Source organism: Mytilus trossulus, chromosome 9 (assembly GCF_036588685.1).
Source record: "Mytilus trossulus isolate FHL-02 chromosome 9, PNRI_Mtr1.1.1.hap1, whole genome shotgun sequence".
Classification (NCBI taxonomy): domain Eukaryota; kingdom Metazoa; phylum Mollusca; class Bivalvia; order Mytilida; family Mytilidae; genus Mytilus; species Mytilus trossulus.
In genome coordinates, this window is record NC_086381.1 from 64,843,668 (window position 1) to 64,866,146 (window position 22,479).

The window sequence follows — 22,479 nt, forward strand, 5'->3', positions numbered from 1 at the left end:
TAACAGTGAAAAATGGTGATTTTTTTTTCTTTTCGAAACAATTTCTCCTAAAACTTATCAATAATTTTGATAGATAAAAATGAAATATAGGCACAAGACATTCTGGACATTTTGGCCATCAGGTGTTCTCATTCCATTACGGATTTCAAGATATTATGGATTTTTACCTGAATTCTTTTTTTTTATGCAAGACATCATTTTTATTTAAGTTTGTTGTAATTAATCCTTTGAGTTCAGAGAAGTCTTTTGAAAAAGTTAAAATTATCCTATTTTTTGTCAGTAATTTTGACTGTAATTAACAGTAGGTTTATTTAACCATTTACATTTGACTTGAAATATTCAAAGAGCCACCAAATTGGACTGATTTCCATCTTCACCTTCATAAAATTTATTTTCTCTTTATGCAAATAGAAAAATATAAATAGTAAATGAACTATATCGTTGTTTTATTCATACCTTTAAGACTGTCTAACTCATTTGTTAGCCCCTCAATGTTAGCAATGTAAAATTCTATATTGTCATGAACTTCTGAACTGTTTCCATCTTCTGTGTGCTGAATTTCTAACTCTTCTTTATTCTTCTTGTATCGCTATATAAAACAGAAAAGATACACAATTAATGTTTTGACTGCATATGGTTGTCAGGAAGTAACTTTTATTGGTTGAGATCTTCCTGACTATATAAATATGGATAATATACATTATTTAAACACTAACCTATAGCTAATAAAATTGGTTTTCTTTCATCACCTTACATGTTTTCTATGCATATATGCCTACCACAATGTTAAATGCAAAGTTTTTGCCAATGATAATCTTTAATAGTTAACTGAGTGTAGTTATATATAAAAAAAATATTGTCTTTAGTGATAAGAAACGATATCAAAAATGAAAAATTTAAGGGAAAATGTCTTGTAATACTGAATTTGAAAAAATAAACATTCAAAATGAGTCATGCATTGAATTAGGAATAGTGTTTGAAAAAAAAAATTGACAAAGCTAAAACATTAAACTGCTTTACAAAAATAAATATGTAGAAAATAGACAACAAAAGTTCAACGTCTCATGTTCAAATTGAGGGTGAAAGAAGGGATAAATATAGAACAAATAAACATTTGAAAGAGATTGAGACAGTTACATGCTATTATACTTTTTTGCATGATGTTAGGTCATTATTCCAGCTTTTTGCATGAGAGTTCTATGCTTACTAAAAGTCAAGAGATCTTTTCATGGAATTCCTATTCATTCCATTTTTCACAAGTTATACAATTAGTTTACAATGAAGATCATACATATATATAAGTAAACAAGCATGTGTCCTCAATACATGAATGCCCCACTCGCATAATCATTTTCTATCTTCTACGGACACACAGACCAGAAAACATAATGCCCCTCTACTATCGTAGGTGGGGCATAAGTAGAGGGGCATAAAAAAAAAAGAAAAATCAAGTAAAATGTATTTACTGATGATTTTATTTCATCCTGAAGGTTTATTTTACATGTTGTAGGGTATCAGTATCTGAGATTTCAAAATTTGTGCTAAGCCTTGAAATCCAAATAATGTTTTTTGATTGGTTGAATTTGAGAAGGATAATAGTGTCCTATTTTTTTTAATCCACAACTCCTGATTTGTATTATTTAGTAGGAGCATGACAGCTACAGAATAAGTTCAAGGCCTGCCATCCTTGCAAACAATTCAAATACTTAAAAACATCCCCAATTCTGAAAATTTAACTTGATTGTTTGTTTTCTCTTCAAATTGTTTCACATTTGGTGATCCTAGATATAGGAAGATGTGGTGTGAGTGCCAATCAGACAACTCTACATCCAAATAACAATTTAAAAAAAAAGTAAACCATTATAGGTCAAAGTACGGCCTAGCACATTTCTAACTTACTAATACTGTATAAATGTTGCCCATTATTGAAGGCCTAAAATGACCTGAAGTTGTCCTTTGATCTCATCTTTTGGCAATTACACTATTAATATTAATTTATATTGAGCAGACTGCTATTAGGGATAAGATTTTCATGTTATTTGTCAATTGTTATAGTTGCAACTGGAAATGCTTAGGTTGCAAACAATAATATTTATTAAGCACTTAAAATTGAGAATGGAAATGGGGAATGTGTCAAAGAGACAACAACCCGACCAAAGAAAAAAACAACAGCAGAAGGTCACCAACAGGTCTTCAATGTAGCAAGAAATTCCCGTACCCAGAGGCGTCCTTCAGCTGGCCCCTAAACAAATATATACTACATGTATATACATCTTGTCTACCACATGACTTTTGATGCAGACAAGCCAAAAATGATGAAATTAAGGACAGAATATTGCCAAAGAAAATATTTATTTTTAAAACGTGCTATTAATAAAATATTAAAGAAACATGCTACAGGTTATTTGTGTTCCAAATCCCTCACCACAGACACTGTGACATTTTGATTTGCATGTTTTTTCTTTTTGTCCATGAATATCTAAAAATTCAGCAATACACATTTTGTAGTTTAAATCATAGAATACTATGGCCAACAATTATATATTTATATTCAGATATACAAATAAATAACAGGAGGTTCAAACAGACACTATGGATCTTTAACAAAAAAAATGTGAAGGGGGGATAATTATCTTAAGTCTTTTTCTCAAAGGGAGGTAATTATCTTAAGTCTTTCTCTCAAAGGGAGATAATTATATCTTAATTCTACCTCTAGGTCTGTTTCCACTTCTTTTATTCTTTGTTTCAAATCTTCTATAATTTCAAAGTTTGTATCATCTGAAACAATAAAAATGTAAAAACTTAATATAATTATCATATAAGTGTAAAAAATAGCAAATCTAATATCTAAGTGCTCTACAAAATTTCCCATCTGGTTGTCATGGTTAACATGATTGTAGAGAACAACAGGATAAGCTACAACAAAATATTGCAGGATCCATTCTTGGACATCGTGGACATGAGCTACATAATTAAAAATCAGCTACGAATTAGAGACAGAAAATATTACTTACATAATCAAGTATATAAACTGTAGGTACATTCCATAGGTACATGTAATACTCATATATAAACCAGTCTAAATTGAAAACTACGTTCAAACCTATGATTGCGTTGGATAAAAACCGCAATTTTTATATGTGTGCATGTCAAACAAATTTCGTTGTAGAAGGGTCTAAAAACAGCACAAACAACATTTTTCAAAAGACCAAAAAAAGTGAAAAAGTATATTTAAACATAACGCATTTGACTAACAGGTCGAACAACTAATGTTCTTTAACCCTGCTGACTGCCATTGGCGATTGCCAAATAAAATTGATCACAAGATGTAACAAAATGGATCTTAATATAAATTTAATACGTCACAGAAAAAAAGTTTTGTTAACTTGTGGCCAAAATGTTGTGCCACAAACATTCAGTGTCAATATTTCTTTAGTACACCAGATCTAGATTTCAACAATATATGTCTCTTCAGTGATGTTAGGGATCGAAACAGTATTTGGAAGGCCATATAATTTACTCTCAATTTAAGATTGACTCTTGAATTTAAGAGTCAATATAGGATGAACGGATCATATGAACCGGAGGAAAATATGATACATGCCCAAACAAAAAATATATAAACGAGTCTAAATTGAAAACTACGTTCAAACCTATGATTGCGTTGGATAAAAACTGCAATTTTTATACGTGTGCATGTCAAACAAATTTCGTTGTAGAAGGGTCTAAAAACAGCACAAACAACATTTTCCAAAAGACCAAAAAAAGTGAAAAAGTATATTTAAACAAAACGCATTTGACTAACAGGTCGAACAACTGATGTTCTTTAACCCTGCTGACTGCCATTGGTGATTGCCAAATAAAATTGATCACAAGATGTAACAAAATGGATCTTAATATAAATTTAATACGTCACAGAAAAAAAGGTTTGTTAACATGTATATATATATGTATGTATGTATGACAGAGTAGTATATCGTATGGCTAAAACACTTTTTCAACAGTTTACCCTGTCATTTGTATGTTTTACAGTGATTCACTTAACATCACCATGCATAATTCATTGCTGAATCACATTTGGGGTATATTTTGAAATTGTTTATTTTTTTCCAAACCTTTTGAAAAATCAAGTTGAAGCAAATCAAACATTCAAAGTAGTGTGTCAAGCACAATAATTCAACCAGGGGTAATACTTATATAAAGTCATTTTTTATTTTCTTGAAGATTCAAGTAATATTTATTTGTATACCTGTACTGGTAAGTTAACTTGTTAGATTTTTTTTTCAAGGATTGATTTACAGATTTATTGGTGTTTAACATCACTTTAAACACTAATTTAAACACATCTGTTAAAATCCAGACTATTTTCTTTTTTGTCAACTTTCTCCATAAACTTTACTGTTGGCCTACTTCAGTGCATTAAGGAATGAACAAATAAATCAAAATCCAAGGTTAATTAAAAACAAGAATGTGTCCTAAGTACACAGATGCCACACTCCCACTATCATTTTCCATGTTACCGTGAAATTGGGTAAAAAATCTAATTTGGCATTAAAGTTAGAAAGATCATACCATATGGAACATGTGTACTAAGTTTCAAGTTGTTAGGTCTTCAACTTCATCAAAAACTACCTTGACCAAAAACTTTAACATGAAACTCGCACTTTCATTTTCTATGTTCAGTGGACCTTGAAATTGGGGTCAAATGTCTAATTTGGCTTTAAATTAGAAAGATCATATCATAAGCAACAAGTGTACTAAGTTTCTAGTTGATTGGACTTCAGCTTCATCAAAAACTACCTTGACCAAAAACTTTAACCTGAAACTCCCACTTTCATTTTCTATGTTCAGTGGACCGTGAAATTGGGGTCAAAAGTCTTATTTGGCTTTAAAATTAGAAAGATCATATCATAAGCAACAAGTGTACTAAGTTTCTAGTTGATTGGACTTCAGCTTCATCAAAAACTACCTTGACCAAAAACTTTAACCTGAAACTCCCACTTTCATTTTCTATGTTCAGTGGACCGTGAAATTGGGGTCAAAAGTCTTATTTGGCTTTAAAATTAGAAAGATCATATCATAAGCAACAAGTGTACTAAGTGTCAAGTTGATTGGACTTCAGCTTCATCAAAAACTACCTTGACCAAAAACTTTAACCTGAAACTCGCACTTTCATTTTCTATGTTCAGTGGACCGTGAAATTGGGATCAAATGTCTAATTTGGCTTTAAAATTAGAAAGATCATATCATAAGCAACAAGTGTACTAAATTTCTATCTGATTGGACTTCAGCTTCATCAAAAACTACCTTGACCAAAAACTTAAACCTGAAACTCCCACTTTCATTTTCTATGTTCAGTGGACCGTGAAATTGGGGTCAAATGCCTAATTTGGCTTTAAAATTAGAAAGATCATATCATAAGCAACAAGTGTACTAAGTTTCTATTTGATTGGACTTCAGCTTCATCAAAAACTACCTTGACCAAAAACTTTAACCTGGAGCAGGACGAATGAACGGATGAACGAACGGAGGCACAGACCAGAAAACATAATGCCCCTCTACTATCGTAGGTGGGGCATACAAAGGGGGGAGGGCAAAAGAGGGGGAGAGTCTATAAAAACTTGACAAAATCAAAATCATAATAAACTATATCAACCAATAGGACAAATAGATCAGACTGTCGTATTCATGACTTGGTACAGGCATTTTCGTAGAGAAGCGAGAAATCATCACTCTTTAAACATGTTATAAGGTTTTTCAGAAAATATCTAAGATTATCCTTCAACATGAAACACTTTTTATTTTTAACCATTAAACTTTACATTCTGTGCCAAATAGGACCTTATCAAACTTAATCCTTTAACAGACAGTTAACTGTTATTATAAAGATCAGACCCACTGGACACATCGATGTACAGATACCAAATTCTTCAATTTCAAAATGTCAAAGCAAAAACAGAATACCAAAATGACTTCTATTTATAGAATTTTAATAACATGTAATTTTCTAAATATAACTATAACCTACCACATAAGCTGAGAGAACAATTAATAATTCTTTTTCTATTATCTAAATATCTAAATAAGTCCAATATATATATGTGAACATCCAGCTGTATTAAAGTGTATCTATAACCACAGACTTTTAACCCTCTGTCAACTTGCTAGGTCAAAGTAATGAGGAACCTTTATATTGTTAAATTTGAAGTACCTCATCATGGTCATTAAACTTTTTCGAAATCTTGATTAAAAATTTCCAAATATTGTTATTTTGTCACCGAAGCAGGAAGAATTCACCAATATTTACATAGATATAAGTACATACATCTGAATCTATGTTTTAACATAACTTGACTTAAATCAAATAAAAGATAAAATTGACAAATTTATCTCACTTTAAAGTGTACATGTATATAATCATATGCAAGTACAAAATGTAAGCAGGTGCAATTAAAATAGTTAAAATATTTAAAATCCTTAGTCCAACATTTATAAATAAAATTCAAACAGTTTAATTCACAATTAAAAAGAAATAGATTTAAATTACACAAATAGTTCATTTGTATTTAAAATCTTGATAGTATTTTAATATCTCTATTTTCTTTTACCTTGATTGATAAATCCTTTTGATAAATGATAGCATAAAATGTGATTTTACTTATATGTAGATATATTTACAAACATAGGTACGTCCTTGCAAAATACACCTACATTGTAAATTGGTTTAAAGGTATAAATACTTTATACATGTTATACATGTACTTATATTTGGACTAAATACATAAACTGTTTAATGTCACCTCAGGCTGAATTTATCATTTATCAAGTTTTTACTTTGAAGAAAAGTACAACAAATTTCAATGAAAATATACTGAGGGACTAAAAGAACAACCCTGTCCTGAATATGCATTAAATAGTTGTCACTGGACATCAATCGAAAAATTAATTAAGCAATCAACCAATCAATCAGAAGTATTATTAGGACAGTAATGATCACCTGATTCCTATAGATATTGCATGTATTGGTTCTTACTTGTTTTTGTTACATAAAAAGTACACATGCTTTTGTCCCCCCCCTTTTTTTTCTTCCAGGAAAAATAAATAAATAAAGATTAATAAGAAAAAAAACATAACACATGTAACATATCAACAAAGAAGACGAATTAACAATCAATGATTAAAAATATACCAGGAACTGTGGTTGTCCAGTAACCTTTAAGATATCTGATAAGGTTAATTTAGATGCTGACACAAATAACAGATGACCATGATGACAAAATGTGACAACTGACAGGTCAACATGACTGATGTTGTTGGTCCTGAGAATAACTATGAATGTATGATATTATGATTAAATTATAACATTTATAAAATGATTTAAGGTCAAGATAGATTTTACTACATGTATGTCTGTTACAGTTGCATATTTGATATCTCTAGACAAATTTAAGGTGATTAAGATTATAACCATGATAACACAATGTTGACTGCAGCACTGTATCACATTTTATAACATTTTTACCTATTATGTCTGTTTGTTTTGCTCACTCACTGTTGTCAATTTAATGGAATTCTATGCTCATTGTTAAAGGCCGTACGGTGACCAATAGTTGTTAATTTCTGTGACATTTTGATGTCTTGTTTTCTCATTAGCAATCATACAACATCTTCTTTTTTATATTAAGTGTCTTTTTGTTGTTTGGATGTAGCTATATATAGGAGTACAAATCCACATCTACTTTCGTGCTTTTGTTAGATGTATTTTTGATTGTAAGCATCTGCTGAGTTAAGCCCTTTTCAACTGATGTTAATAGTTTGTTCTTATGTTTCACCGTTACACCACTGTCCCATATTTGAGGGAGGTTTGGGTCTTCAAACTTGTTTAACCCCGCCACATTATGTTTGTGCCTGTCCCATGTCAGGAACCTGTTATTCAGTTTGTTGCTGTATTACAAATTTGTTTTGCGAGATGTATAGCTAGCTGTAAAACCAGGTTTAATCCACCCTTTTTGAGGTGGGAATAGGACCTTTACCAGGCTCGGTGTTTTTAAGCTCGGGATTTCGGGATTGACCCTTTCGGGATCTGGGAATTCTTTTTTTGAATTTCGGGATGTCGGGATTTAAATTCATTTGAATTCAGGAACTTCAGGATTTCCTGTTTTTAAGCCCGGGATTTTGGGATCAAGCACCCCTCTGAACCCCCCCCCCCCCCCCCCCCCTTTTTACACATTAAGAAACGATTGTAGCAAGTCAGACATCTAATAGTTGTTTTTCCATTGGTTTGATTTGTAAGAGCTTTTGATTTTCCATATATCATGTATATCATGTGCATTAATTTGATAAAGGACTTTCCATTTTAACTTTTCTTTTGAGTGTTTGTTTGTTATTTTATGTTTTATTTGTATTTCATGGACATGAAGTTTAAGCTGGAGTCTCTGAAACATGTACGTTTACCCTTTTCCAACCTACAATGTACAAAAGAGGGACGAAAGATACCAGAGGGACAGTCAAACTCATAAATCGAAAATAAACTGACAACGCCATGGCTAAAAATGAAAAAGACAAACAGACAAATAATACATGTAGTACAATAAAGTATCTGATACTTTCTTACTAAAAAACGTTTTCATGAAACCCAGGAATCTTTTAAGAATAACAGCTTGGACATTAAAGATTCATGTATATTGCTCACTTCATCTTTGTTTTTAATCAACATTTGTCTCAATAACAGATGCATTTCCCATGTTTACATGTTGACATACATGTATGTACATTTTGTACATTGTACTTTTTTTGTCTACCCCATATTATAATTGTATCATTAATGCATGATCAAATTTAGTTTGAAACATAAACCTTTTATCATGTTTATTCTATCACCTTTTCAATATAGATCAGTATTTACTGTTATAATATATATTTTTAAAAATAAACCAGTATTCTCCCCATTAACAGATATATATCATTTGTATATGATCCTGTAAGATTGGGCCACAAAAAGAGACATTTAGAACTATGTTGAATGAACATATTGAACCATCATGATGGAAATTGTATCTTTCCTCATAACTCAAAGAGTCAGCATTGCCAGCTGTAGGCCTATATATAGCTAATTTTTATACACTATAAAATTAAAAATAGTTTTTACAAGAAATTATATCCCCTTAGCTTTATTCTTCTTTAAAATTGTACTTACAGATAGAAATAACTTCTTTTTAAAACCATGAACATTTCACAAATCCATTATAACCTTTTTTGTTGGCATATGATTAGTGTACATGTACATTTATATCATGCATTGTCATGTATATGATCCATAGAAGATATTTAACCCTTACAATGTGGTGACCGTCATATGACGGGCGTACCCAAAACACCGTTATTTGGCTCCAATGGCATTCCATACTTTTAGAAGTCCACTTTATGATACTTATGTTAAAAGGAGTATAGGTCCGGTAAGGACCGATTTTGGCCTCAAATTTCAGTTTCATCTGACGAAAGATTTTGACCACTTTTTAGACAGTTAAGTGTCTATTTCATTTGATTCAATTGTTTTTTGTGAAAGATTTTAACTCATTTAGTCATAAAAAACGATCCGATTCAAGCTAAAATATGAAAAATCTACCAAATATGCGAAAAAATGTCACTTTTCAGATGGTTTTTGTCAAAAATGAAAGTGGCCGCATCCGTGTTCATCCTTATTCTTTATATATGTTATGTATTATCACCAAATACAACTTCTGTTTTAATATTTTGGATGAACACGAATGCGGCCACTTTCGTTTTTCACGGAAACCGTCTAAAACTTAACTAAAATGCTTGAATTTCGATGATTTCAGTAATTTAGCATGACTTAATGGTGCTAGTACTCAACATATGTGCATTGTAATGCCTAAAAACAGCCAATATTTATGTAGCAGAACCATTCTACTATCCAATAAATAACTAAAAGTTTACATTTTAACAATTTTGTAAAACTGCTATATTTTGGGGCCAAAAAGGGCTCTTACCGGACCTACTCCTTTATGCATGTTCCGTCAACCTGAGGCTATCCATATTCATGTTTCTCATGTATAAGTTGCATTTTTAGCACAAATACGGACTTGGAAAATTGAAATTGGCTGAAACTCAGTTTTCTGGAGGGGTGGGCTTCACATCTGTAACTTACACAGGAAATTCAGAGGCATAAAACTTGCAAAAATAGTGCAAACTCACGGCCATATAACTACTGATCGTTATTATTATTGAAATACCCATAGGAAACGACTACTTCCAGTTTCAGGTCCATTTGAGGTCAAAAATCGGAAAAAAATTGTGAAATTCCGTATTTTTGGTCTATTAAATGGCCTTCTGTAGACTGCTGAAACAAGATCAGATTCACACTCACCTAACAACTGTTGGGGTCAATTCGTTATCTAGGGTCCACTCTACATGCAGGCTACAGCTGGATACCTTTACCAGCATCCCTGGGTCTTCTGGGTCAAGAGAAAGGACGAAAAATCGTCAAAATTGAGGCTTTTTGCACCTGATGACCAACTTTGGGGCAAATTCTTGCCCACCCAACCCGCCTCCTCACCCTGACCACCCCACCCCTTGATCACCTATATTAGATTTAAAGGAATCAATATATGCTACAGCAACAGGGCTTCAGCTCATTTGCATATAATTTGCATATTTTTGCAAATAAATGAAAATTAGACATTTTCTGAAAACAATTCAGCATGGTACAGTACATTGTACATTGTGGTAAGGGTTAAGGCTCTTGATGGTAGAAACCCATTTTTTTCCAGTTTTAGCTCAAATTTGAATGTTTTTTCATCTGATTTTGGGTCAGAATGGGTTAGTAAGGCCTCCAGATACACGTATTAGCCGAAAAACACTCAAAAAATTATTTTATAATTTTTTGTTTATTAACCATGTTAACCCTTACCATGCGGTGAACGTCATATGACGGGCGTACCCAAAACACCGTTATTTGGCTCCAATGGTGTTCCATACTTTTAGAAGTCCACTTTATGATACTTATGTTAAAATTTATGCATGTTCCGTCAACCTGAGGCTATCCATATTCATGTTTCTCATGTATAAGTTTCACAACATTTGGTTGAGGCAAACTAAAGAGTGACTTATTTTGGGACTTACTGACAGACGGACAAGGATACAACTTAATACACCCTCCACTGGGCAGGGACTACAAAACAAATTCAACTTACCAGGCTCTTCTTTTGTTGGACTAAACGACATCAAATTATCAGACACAGGTGGTTTGGGTGGTGGTCGTCGGGCAGGTTGTCCAGGCACTGGGCGCTGTGGTGCTGGCCTTGTTGGTGTTATATGTGGTCTAGGTCTCTTTTCTTGATTTTTCTTTGTTTTCTCTGCCTTTTTAGATTTCTGTGTTGGTACAGGCCCTTCTTCAGGTCTCGGTGGAGACAGAGGTCTATCTTTAGGGACTGAAGGTCGTGGAGGTGGTGGCTTCCGCAATGACGGTTTCCTAGTGAAATCAAATGATTCTGTTTTTTGTGGAGGAGGGGGTGGTTTTCTCATTGGAACAGCTTTCACTGGTGAAATTTCCTCTGAAGAAAAATCAGTGAAAAATGTTGAATACCCAACTTTGGTACTTTTTTGTTCAATTTGCGGCTTTAGTGGAATAGCCAATGATTGTCTATTACTTCTTTTATTCATACCACAATCCATGGTACGAAAATTAGATAACGGAAAATTAACAGAATGCCTCTTCTTATTTTCAATATGATTTGGTTTGCTGAAAGACACAGTTCTTTTGTTTTTTATTTCGGCAATTCTGTTTTCCCCAGATTCATTGAAATCAATGTTGGAAGATTTTTTAATCTCTTTTTCCATTTCTGTATTCACGATTGAATCAATTTCGCCAAAAGCTGCTGAACAGTCAATAGAAATGCGATTTTCCTCATTTTTTGTTCCATTTTTCAAAATAGATACATCAGTCGATGACTTAGATTTTGGAATTTGACTAGCAGCTTCATTTTCTGTCACGAATCTTTCTACTGAAGACTTATTTAGACTCTGGTCATCCTTTGCTGTTGTTGTTGTTATTGTAGTTGCACTATTGACTGTTTTGCTCGGACCAGATTTATTTTTTAAAACACTTACAGGTTTTGGACTCAATGGTTTTGGTTTAAGAATAGGCTTTGGGGCAAGACTTGGTTTAGGTTTCGTGGGAAGAGAAGGCTTTCTAAAAGATCCAGTTTTTGAGCATGGAGTGTAAGTTGGTATTTTGTAAATCTCTGAAGGTAAAGGTTCTTTTTTTGGACCTACATCATTTTTTTTAGGTTTACTTAATTGTGCATCAATTTCTACACTTTTTGGTTCCGATTTATCACAGATATTTGAATCACATTTCTTTGAACTAAAATCACTATCACTACTTGAAATAATTTTGGTATCACATGGCGGTAGATTTTGAGGCTCATCAACAATGTCTAAAAATTGTTTTGGAATCATGCCAATTTTCCCATGGTCATTTTTAGCTTGAACCCAATTACTATCCACATTGTTCACAATTTCTAATGTTTCTCCAGCAAACACTGATAAATCGCCATCAACTTCTGCTGTGAAGTCATATAAAACTAGACCATATTGTTCAAGGGGAGACAATTCAATCTCAGTTTTAAGTCTTTGGCTAAAACCATCACCAATGGTAACAGAATTTTGAGGAGAGCTTTCATTTTCAATACCCATTGCGATACTTTCAATTTCTTCTGTTTCATTTATATCTTGATCAATGTCATAAGCATACGGGCAATCCACGACAATGGATACAAAATTTGCAGGAAATATTCCTATTTTATCATCAATTTGTCCTTCGATCCACTGCCCATCCACATGTTGTATTAGATAAACAATTTCATTTTCATTAAAGGATAATTCATTTGGTGACTCTCCGACAAAAGAAAAAAGTGTCATTCCATATGGTGAGATAGAAGATTCCAAACTCCTTGTATTCTCATTGGTATAGGAAAATTGTGTGTTATATTCAGAAGATTCATCAAGTCCAGAGGTAAAGTCAGAATAACTTTCAGTTTGGTTACTAATGTTTGCATTCACATCAGCAACATTACCTCCCTTTATGTCAATCTTTTGTACTTTGTCAGGGTTACTTAAAGAAACTGGCTGATCAACAGCAGTTTGTCTTGTTAATAGTTTTGAATTGTCTATAGTATTTTGTAAAGATTCTTTTGATTGGTTGTGCTCAGCATGCTCAGCCAATGCATATGTATCTTGCATAAGTTCAACACAAGACGACAAAAAAATGCCCTTTTTATCACCAAGCTCTCCATAATACCAGTCGTCATCAATAATTTCCGTAACCGTGACAATATCCCCTGCATGAAAGCCTAATTCTTCATCTAATTGAGCTGCCGAGTCACACAGAGCTTGGGCAAACATAGGCTCTGAAGAATGCACACTTGCAGCTCTATCTCTTAAAGCTTGGGGAACTTCAAGTTCTATGACATGGGTGGTTGGAAAAATTCCAGACTGTGTTCCAATTTTACCCCTCCACCAGTTATCATCAATTCTTTCTGTACCCTCTATAACCATTCCTATAAGCATGACAAGAAAGTTTTGGATTAATGTTCATTATAATGATCCATTATCTGTCTTTAAATGCTAGAAATTGCTTATTGTAAATTCAGAAATTATTAGGATGTTTTTATTATTGCAAAAATGCCATGAATGCAACAGGGGTATACTCACAATAAATTAAACTCACATTTTGAATCATTTTTTTATGAATTAAACAAGATATTTCTAAGTATTGCAAAAATTAAAATTCCATTTTAGTCTAAAATGACAATATTGCAAAAATAAATGCACACAATAATTTCTAAATTTACAGTATAATGAATTATGCATGTTTTTATATTCTCACAGTTTTTGGTGAGGTTCGTGTTGCTAAGTCTTAATTTTTTTGTGTTTTCACATGTTTTGTGTACACCTGTTTGTCTGTTTTTCTTTTTCTTTTTTAGCCATCGGGTTGTCAGTTTATTTTAGATTTATCAATTTGAATGTCCCTCTGGTATTGCCTCTCTTTTACATTGATACCAGATATTCTAAACATCCAATTGTAAAAAGCCTTGGCTAAAACTCTAAACAATGCTAAAACTCAATAATTTGACTGAGTTCTCAAATTGCCTTACACCAGTCTTGTTGCACTGCTGTAAACAGTTAAATATTAAATGGTGATGGAAACTGTTTCTCTAATGTATTTTTTTTTTAGAAAATATATACATAGCATTCTTCTTTTTTCCAAATTATCCATAAAATAATTGTTTTCTTCTTTCGGTATTACATCACAATATAGCATAATCACTAAACTTTAAAGGTAGACATGGTAGATAAGAAAATTTGAGTTCATGATTTTAAACATTTCAACAATAATTATTATAGTCATGCTAGTCATGATAGTACTAAGAATAAAGATCTTTAATTTTTATTATTAATAACTGTTCTAAAATTAAAATATAAATCTCCAAAAAACTTAAAGAAATCTTGTTTAAGCATGAACTATTGTACATGTAAATTCAGAAATTATTGTGATGTTTTTATTATTGCGAAAAATGTGACATAATGTTATAATCACAATAATTGAAATTCTCATTTTGAAATTCTGTATGTGAATAAAACAGGATTTTTCTCAATATCACAAAAATTAAAATCGCATTGTCATGATTGTAGTCTAAAATGAAAAAAATCGCAATATTAATAAATGCATGCAATAATTTCGGAATTTACACATGTTACAGTATATACATTTAGGGCTGTTCCAGAAAAAACTATGTCCCCCCCAGGGAAGGCAATTTTTTTAAATATTATGTGGGTGGTTGTATTTGAAAAACCAAAATGCAAAGGGAGTGCTGTTCTAATTAAATTTTATTTCTGTGGGTGGTGGGGGTTAAAAAAAAGTGTCGTCCCTGGGGGGGACATAGTATTTTCTGGAACAGCCCTTACCTTTTCTGAATTCCAAATCCCCATCTTGTTGAGCTGGGAAATTCTCAATAGCACCAAATACCATTTGTCCTGGAGTCACAACAGGCATGGAGATCTTCTCTACAAAACTACTGGGGAAATTCCCCTCTACATTTCTATTTATTCCATGTAACCAGTTACCGTCAATGATTTTCGTAACTTTGATTATGTCCCCTTTCTTTAAGTTTATTTCCTTTGGGTGTTGAGTTTCAAAGTCATAAACTGCTCTGACATAATGGCCAATATATTCTGATGAACTAGGCTTCATCTGAAAAGAATAAGTTTAACATATATAATAATGATCTGATGATGGCTGGCTGCTTATAAATGTCCATGGCCAGCAGCACATAAGTATGCATATTCATGACGAGAATATTAATGGGGTTCGTGTTGCTTTGCTTTAGTTTTCCATGGTGTGTCATGTGTACTATTATTTGTCTGTTTGTCTTTTTAAATTTCAGCCATGGCGTCAGTTTATTTTTAATTTATGAATTTGACTGTCTCTCTGTTATCTTTCATCCATCTTCGAATGCAATCTAAATACATTTGTGTTAATGCTGCTTTGTACTAGACCAACAGACTGAGCATGCTGAGCCAGATCATGCAGATCTTAAACAAGCTTCATCATTGTTATGCGTTTACTTTTCTACATTGGTTAGTGGTATAGGGGGAGGGTTGAGATCTCACAAACATGTTTAACCCTGCCGCATTTTTGCGCCTGTCCCAAGTCAGAAGCCTCTGGCGTTTGTTAGTCTTGTATTATTTTAATTTGAGTTTCTTGTGAACAATTTGGAAATTAGTATGGCATTCATTATCACTGAACTAGTATATATTTGTTTAGGGGCCAGCTGAAGGACACCTCCGGGTGAGGGATTTCTCGCTACATTGAAGACCTGTTGATGACCTTCTGCTGTTGTTTTTTAATTTGGTCGGGTTGTTGTCTCTTTGACACATTCCCCATTTCCATTCTCAATTTTGTTCATCATGTTTACATTGTAGTTCACCATGTTCAGTGACTGTTCACAAGGTAATTCCTGTATCAAAGATCAGTTTCTCATTTACAAATCCAACCTTCATGACCATGATGTCTTTGGAGTTTCTATCATAGTTTTATCTTCAAATTTTAGAAAAGCCTCATTTAAATGATTTACAAAAATTGATATCAGTTTCCCTATACGCAAAAATAAAAAGGCCTAGGCCATGTAGGCAGGCAGGACAAATTTTTATTTTATCTTACTATTTTTTTTTATTTCACTCTATGTGTAGATACATGTATATGTTATTGTTAATCTGACAGTGATTTTTTGGTTTTACATTCTCTACATATTGTGGCACATGTGGTAAATGAATAAAAATAAAGCAAAGTTGACACAAATTAAAGAAATTATCAGACAATTTTAAAAAGCATCATTGAAAATTGTCAATCTTGTCAACAGAAACCCATACATTTTGCAATATATCATGTTTCTTTTTGTTGAGTAATAACACAGAAAGCACATACGAATTTTATATTGTATTTTGTATATTTAATAGCGTCTTTTTCACTAATACAAGCACATTTTGAATGCCACCACGCTTGACAAGTATCACATTCAATCCAATTTTTGTTTTGGTTTGTTTCTTTTTCTCCGCATCCGATTACAAATTTCATATGTTTTAGGTTCGTATTCGTCTTCCGATGATGGGACAATCTGGAAAACAGGCAAAGACAAACATGAACTAGTAAAGGAGTTACAAAAAGATATTGACTCTATCCATGAATGGTCAACAAAATGGAGAATAAACCTTAGTATAGAAAAAACAGAATTTTGTGTATTTTCCAGAAATGGTATGACAAAAGAAAACATCAAGATAATGTTACAAGGAAAGGAATTAAAACACAATCCAAACCCCAAAATTTTGGGCCTTACTTTAGATGAAAAATGTAATTTCAACAAACACATAGACACTGTTGAGCAAAAAGCACAAAAATCCTTAGGGATAATCAGAAACATCAAGGGAATAGCAAAGGTATCTACAAAAATCTTAATACAAATATATATCAAAGTATAGTGCTATCTACAATGTTATATGCTAGCAGTGTATGGCAAATCAACAACAACACCCATATAAATAAATTAAATGCTATTCAAAGGAAAGGACTAGCCTTATGTCTCAACCAACCAACAACAGCTAGTATAGAAGCCTTAGAAGTAGTAGCAGGAATACTACCACTGGACCTCAAAAGAGAAGAAGCCGGTATCAGACAAATTGCAACCAGATGCTCCGCAGGGCGTAGCTTTATACGACCGCAGAGGTTGAAACCTGAACGGTTGGGGCAAGTATGGACACAACATTCAAGCTGGATTCCGCTCTAAATTTGGATTGTGATTAAATAGTTGACACAGCATAGGTTTCTGACACAGAATGAATGTATTCAAATGAACTTAAAATTTTTGTTTTCTCTTAGAGCAATTCACTATTGTTGAATATTAATCCTTTCAAAAAAATGTTTGAAGAAATTTTCTTTTTATTTATGAAATTTCAAATGAGAAAAATTGCACCCAATTTTTTAATCACATCCCCCTTTCCCTTATTCCAAAACTAATTTCAATTAAAATATTCTAATGGAGTTTGCAACAATTACTACTCATTTAAATACATCATAAAATATTAAGATGTAAAAAAAACTGCTTGTTATCACTGAATGGTAAAGATTATTTAAATTTATCAGTTGGTAGTAAAAAGTGAATATACATGGTATATTGTATATAACAAAGATTTAAGTTGATTCTGGACAAAGAAAGATAACTCCAATTAAAAAAAAATTCTTGCAGATATTTCTTGCTTACTATACTGGACAAAGAAAGATAACACTTAATTAAAAAAAAAATTGCTATTTCACAATATTGTGAAATTAGATATTTCTTGCCATTGCACAATACTGTGCAATTGAAAAGACTTGCTATTGCACAATACTTAATATAATAATTTTAGATCCTGATTTGGACCAACTTGAAAACTGGGCCCATAATCAAAAATCTAAGTACATGTTTAGATTCAGCATATCAAAGAGGCCCAATAATTTAATTTTTGTTAAAATCAAACTTAGTTTAATTTTGGACCCTTTGCACTTTAATTTAGACCAATTTTAAAACTGGACCAAAAATTAAGAATCTACATACACAGTTAGATTTGGCATATCAAAGAACCCCAATTATTCAATTTTTGATGAAATCAAACAATGTTTAATTTTGGACCCCGATTTGGGCCAACTTGAAAACTGGGCCCATAATCAAAAATCTAAGTACATTTTTAGATTCAGCATATCAAAGAACCCCAAGGTTTCAATTTTTGTTAAAATCAAACTAAGTTTAATTTTGGACCCTTTGGACCTTAATGTAGACCAATTTGAAAACGGGACCAAAAATTAAGAATCTACATACACAGTTAGATTCGGCATATTAAAGAACCCCAATTATTCAATTTTGATGAAATCAAACAAAGTTTAATATTGGACCCTTTGGGCCCCTTTTTCCTTAACTGTTGGGACCAAAACTCCCAAAATCAATACCAACCTTCCTTTTATAGTCATAAACCTTGTGTTTAAATTTCATAGATTTCTATTTACTTATACTAACGCTATGGTGCGAAAACCAAGAAAAATGCTTATTTGGGTCCCTTTTTGGCCCCTAATTCCAAAACTGTTGGGACCTAAACTCCCAAAATCAATACCAACCTTCCTTTTGTGGTCATAAACATTGTGTTTAAATTTCATTGATTTCTATTTACTTTAACTAAAGTTATTGTGCGAAAACCAAAAATAATGCTTATTTGGGCCCTTTTTTGGCCCCTAATTCCTAAACTGTTGAAACCAAAACTCCCAAAATCAATCCCAACCTTTCTTTTGTGGTCATAAACCTTGTGTCAAAATTTCATAGATTTCTATTAACTTAAACTACAGTTATAGTGCGAAAACCAAGAAAATGCTTATTTGGGCCCTTTTTGGCCCCTAATTCCTAAAATGTTAGGACCAAAACTCCCAAAATCAATACCAGCCTTCCTTTTATGGTCATAAACCTTGTGTTAAAATTTCATAGATTTCTATTCACTTTTACTAAAGTTAGAGTGCGAAAACTAAAAGTATTCGGACGACGACGACGACGCCAACGTGATAGCAATATACGACGAAATTTTTTTCAAAATTTGCGGTCGTATAAAAATAAAATCATATAAAATAACTATCCCTATTAAACAAATTTTTGAAGATTGGAAAAATATAAATGAACCTGAAAAAATAATCTCACCAATTGGAAGAATGGTATTACAGGCTGAAGACATGAAAAGGTCAACAGAGATTGATTCTGACTGTATAGAGTCTCAATTTGAATTCAGAGGGTTAGCAGCCTCAAAATCACCACCAGAGTATTGGAAAAATCTCGGAAGTTCAAAGTCTAGATCAGAGGAACAAGCATTTCAGGGAAAAAAAAATATTTTGGAAAAAATACATCAACTTAAAAATAATACAACATTAGCTTTCACTGATGGCTCCTGCAAAGGAAATCCAGGTCCATGTGGTGCTGGGGCAGCTATTTTAATATCAAACAGCACAGAACATGTGGAGTTAACCCAGCCAGTTTCCAATAGAGGATCTATTTTATTAGGGGAATTAGTAGCTATCAAGCTAGTAATAGATTTTCTTATAATTCCAAACAACAGAAAAAACACTGAATCCATCCAAATTTTCTCAGACAGCCAATCAGCAATTGGAATTTTAACTTTAAATTGGAAATCAGATAATTATGGCAAAACTATTCATGATATTAAAATTGGTATATTGGCACTTAAATCTGAAGGAATCATTGTTTCCATTGAATGGACCCCTGGACACCCTGACATACAAGGTAATGAACTAGCAGACCAACTAGCTAAAAAAGCAGCACAGGAGGCAGAAAAAATACATTTTGTACAAAGCATTCCAATATTTACAAAGCAAGATATACAAAAAAAAATACACTTCCAAAAGACAAGCCGTCAACTGAAATATATAGAATAATTACTAGTCTAAGAACAGGATATTGCAATTTAAACTTTTACAAATCAACAATATGCCCAGCACTCATCAACAAATGCAGCTGTGGACAAGTAGAAACAGTTGACCATTACCTACTGGATTGTGAAAATTATGAGGAGGCTAGAGAAAAACTCCGCTCAGCACTCTACATTTGTACTTCATCACCGCAAAACTAACACTTGAATCTGAAGTATTGTTAGCAACAACAGAAAATGATAATTACAAACATCACATAGAAGATATTCAACATTTGTTAGGGGTCTTTATTAAAGATACTGGAAGGTTCACAAAATAGATAGTTAAGGTTTTATAAGGGTTAATTATTTATTCAATTTTAATTTAATTTTTTTTGGGTAATTAATTATTTAATTATTTATTTAGTTATAAATATATTTTTTTCTGCAGTGCCACATCATAAATACAAATGTACCAATGAGTTTTATACAAAAGTGATGTAAATTTACCAGTGTGATCCAAATTACAGAGAGATTATAGTGTCAAGTTGACACTTCTAAAGACTAAAGACATCGGTCATGTAAATACATAAATTTGTAAGTTGGTTAACAGTATATCAGATACCGCCTCCTCTTGAATGGCATGATGAGCTGATTTCAAATACAGCCAGCAGCAAAATAAGTAAAATCCTGCAGACACAAAGTGTGACAGAAATAATTTATCTCAAAAAGGTTTGTGGGAAATTGTGCCATTTTTGTGGTGTGTGTGAACCTATGCCGTGGGGAAAATGTATCTGTATTGTTACACAGTGCAGGCACCGTAAGTTGTTTTCATTGAACTGATTGGAGAGTTGTGGGAGGGCGTTTTTAAAGCACTATCTATTTACTATGTTACTGTTTTAAGCACGCAAAGTTAAAATTCGTCAGGAAACGGGAGAGACAGTCTCATACTTGATTTCACGTGATGCATTAGAACAATAAAATCATTTGAATGGTTAAACAATGAGCTCAGAATTACGTTTTAACCTTTGATGCTTTCTATGGTCAGAGGACAACAGTTTTCATTTGTAATATTTCCAGTGTTATTGTTTTACTGACAATCGCCATTTTTGAGGCAACACAACTAAGGGGAGATAACTGAAATATGAATTCGTCCCAGTCTTTTCGGCCCAAAGCCGACCGAGCAAGACTAGAAGACGGCCACGCTGCTGGTAAAGTTGGCATAAAACAAACTCGACCCACCATTATTCATACAAATAAAGTGAACAAACTCGGTCTTTGACTTGTAGATTGAGTTGTATACATTTTTTTTAAACTACCTTTTTTTTTCAAATTCCATAATCATGATTTATAACATGGATAATTCATGAACAACTTTTTATACAAATTGGTGAGATAATGACCTATTATTTTTTTCTAAATGATAAGAATAGTTGTGAATTCCAGGTAAAAAAGGTAAAAAAAATACTAAGGTGATATGGGAATTGAACTAAGGCGAAATGTGAATTTAGATAAAAATTTTAAAGTGTTTTTATAACAATGTAAATAACATGTAATTAGGGAAGTGTTGAATTTTTATTTTAATATTTTTAATTCAATTCAATATTTTATTGAAGTCTCATCTCTCATTAATATATAATACAACATTACATTAAATGTAAAAATATATAAATATAAAAAGAGAGCCATTCTGTACAGAATTACATGAAACTATAACATTAAAAATTATACAAAGAATGCATCTATTATAAAACATTAACATTATATTCCTTAATTAAAAATGACAATTTTTATGATATACAGTTGTGAAATCAGAAAAAATCTACAATAAAAACAATTGTCAGCAAAGTTGCTTCTCTTGAAATATTGTTTGTTTCATTTTAATAATAAAAGTTGCAATTTGAGAAATTTTATGCAATTTACATTTAAAATTATGCTGATTATATACAATAAGGAAAATCCATGATATAAGTATACAATGTCTTGACTTCTCCAAGAATGGCCCAAATTACCAATTAAAGTTACCATGGCTTACCCTTAATGAGACTACACCAAAAAAAAATGCCTTCATTCGAAAGCAAGAGATAAACACTCTACATAACAGACAAAAACTGTCCCACAAATACCAAATACTAGACTAAAATTCATGCCCTGGAAAGCGCACCATAGAGAGATGCCTGCACCAAATTAACGTGCAATTATGACATGGATAGAAGGCATATACCCACAACCAACCTGCATGGAACCATCACAAGAACGAGGACAAACAATCACTTAGAGGGCTGACATAACAAGCTGAAAAATAGGGAAATAAATTTTAGGACTAAGACATGTCTAAGAATGGTCTTACAACATATCTTAGGGGGTTCATAGGCTTAGTGGGTTTCTCAAAGTGGTCCTTACTTAGAATGACTTAAAGTTGGTCATAAAGTTAGGACTGCACAAGAGGTGTCTTATGATGGTCTT

General features: G+C 32.4%; 1 protein-coding gene across 1 annotated transcript in view; it reads right to left on the bottom strand.

Moving 5' to 3' along the window:
- LOC134684854 (dynamin-binding protein-like) overlaps positions 1–21,146 on the bottom strand; it is a 41,751-nt gene extending 20,605 nt beyond the window's left edge. The window contains exons 1-5 of the mRNA XM_063544165.1: positions 21,040–21,146; positions 14,989–15,274; positions 11,214–13,580; positions 2,711–2,778; positions 457–589 (exon numbers count right to left, since the gene is read on the bottom strand). Coding sequence (XP_063400235.1) covers positions 457–589; positions 2,711–2,778; positions 11,214–13,580; positions 14,989–15,274 — 2,854 coding nt within the window. The 5' untranslated portion in view covers positions 21,040–21,146. The remainder of the gene's footprint in view (positions 1–456; positions 590–2,710; positions 2,779–11,213; positions 13,581–14,988; positions 15,275–21,039) is intronic.
- Positions 21,147–22,479: the final 1,333 nt, after the last annotated feature.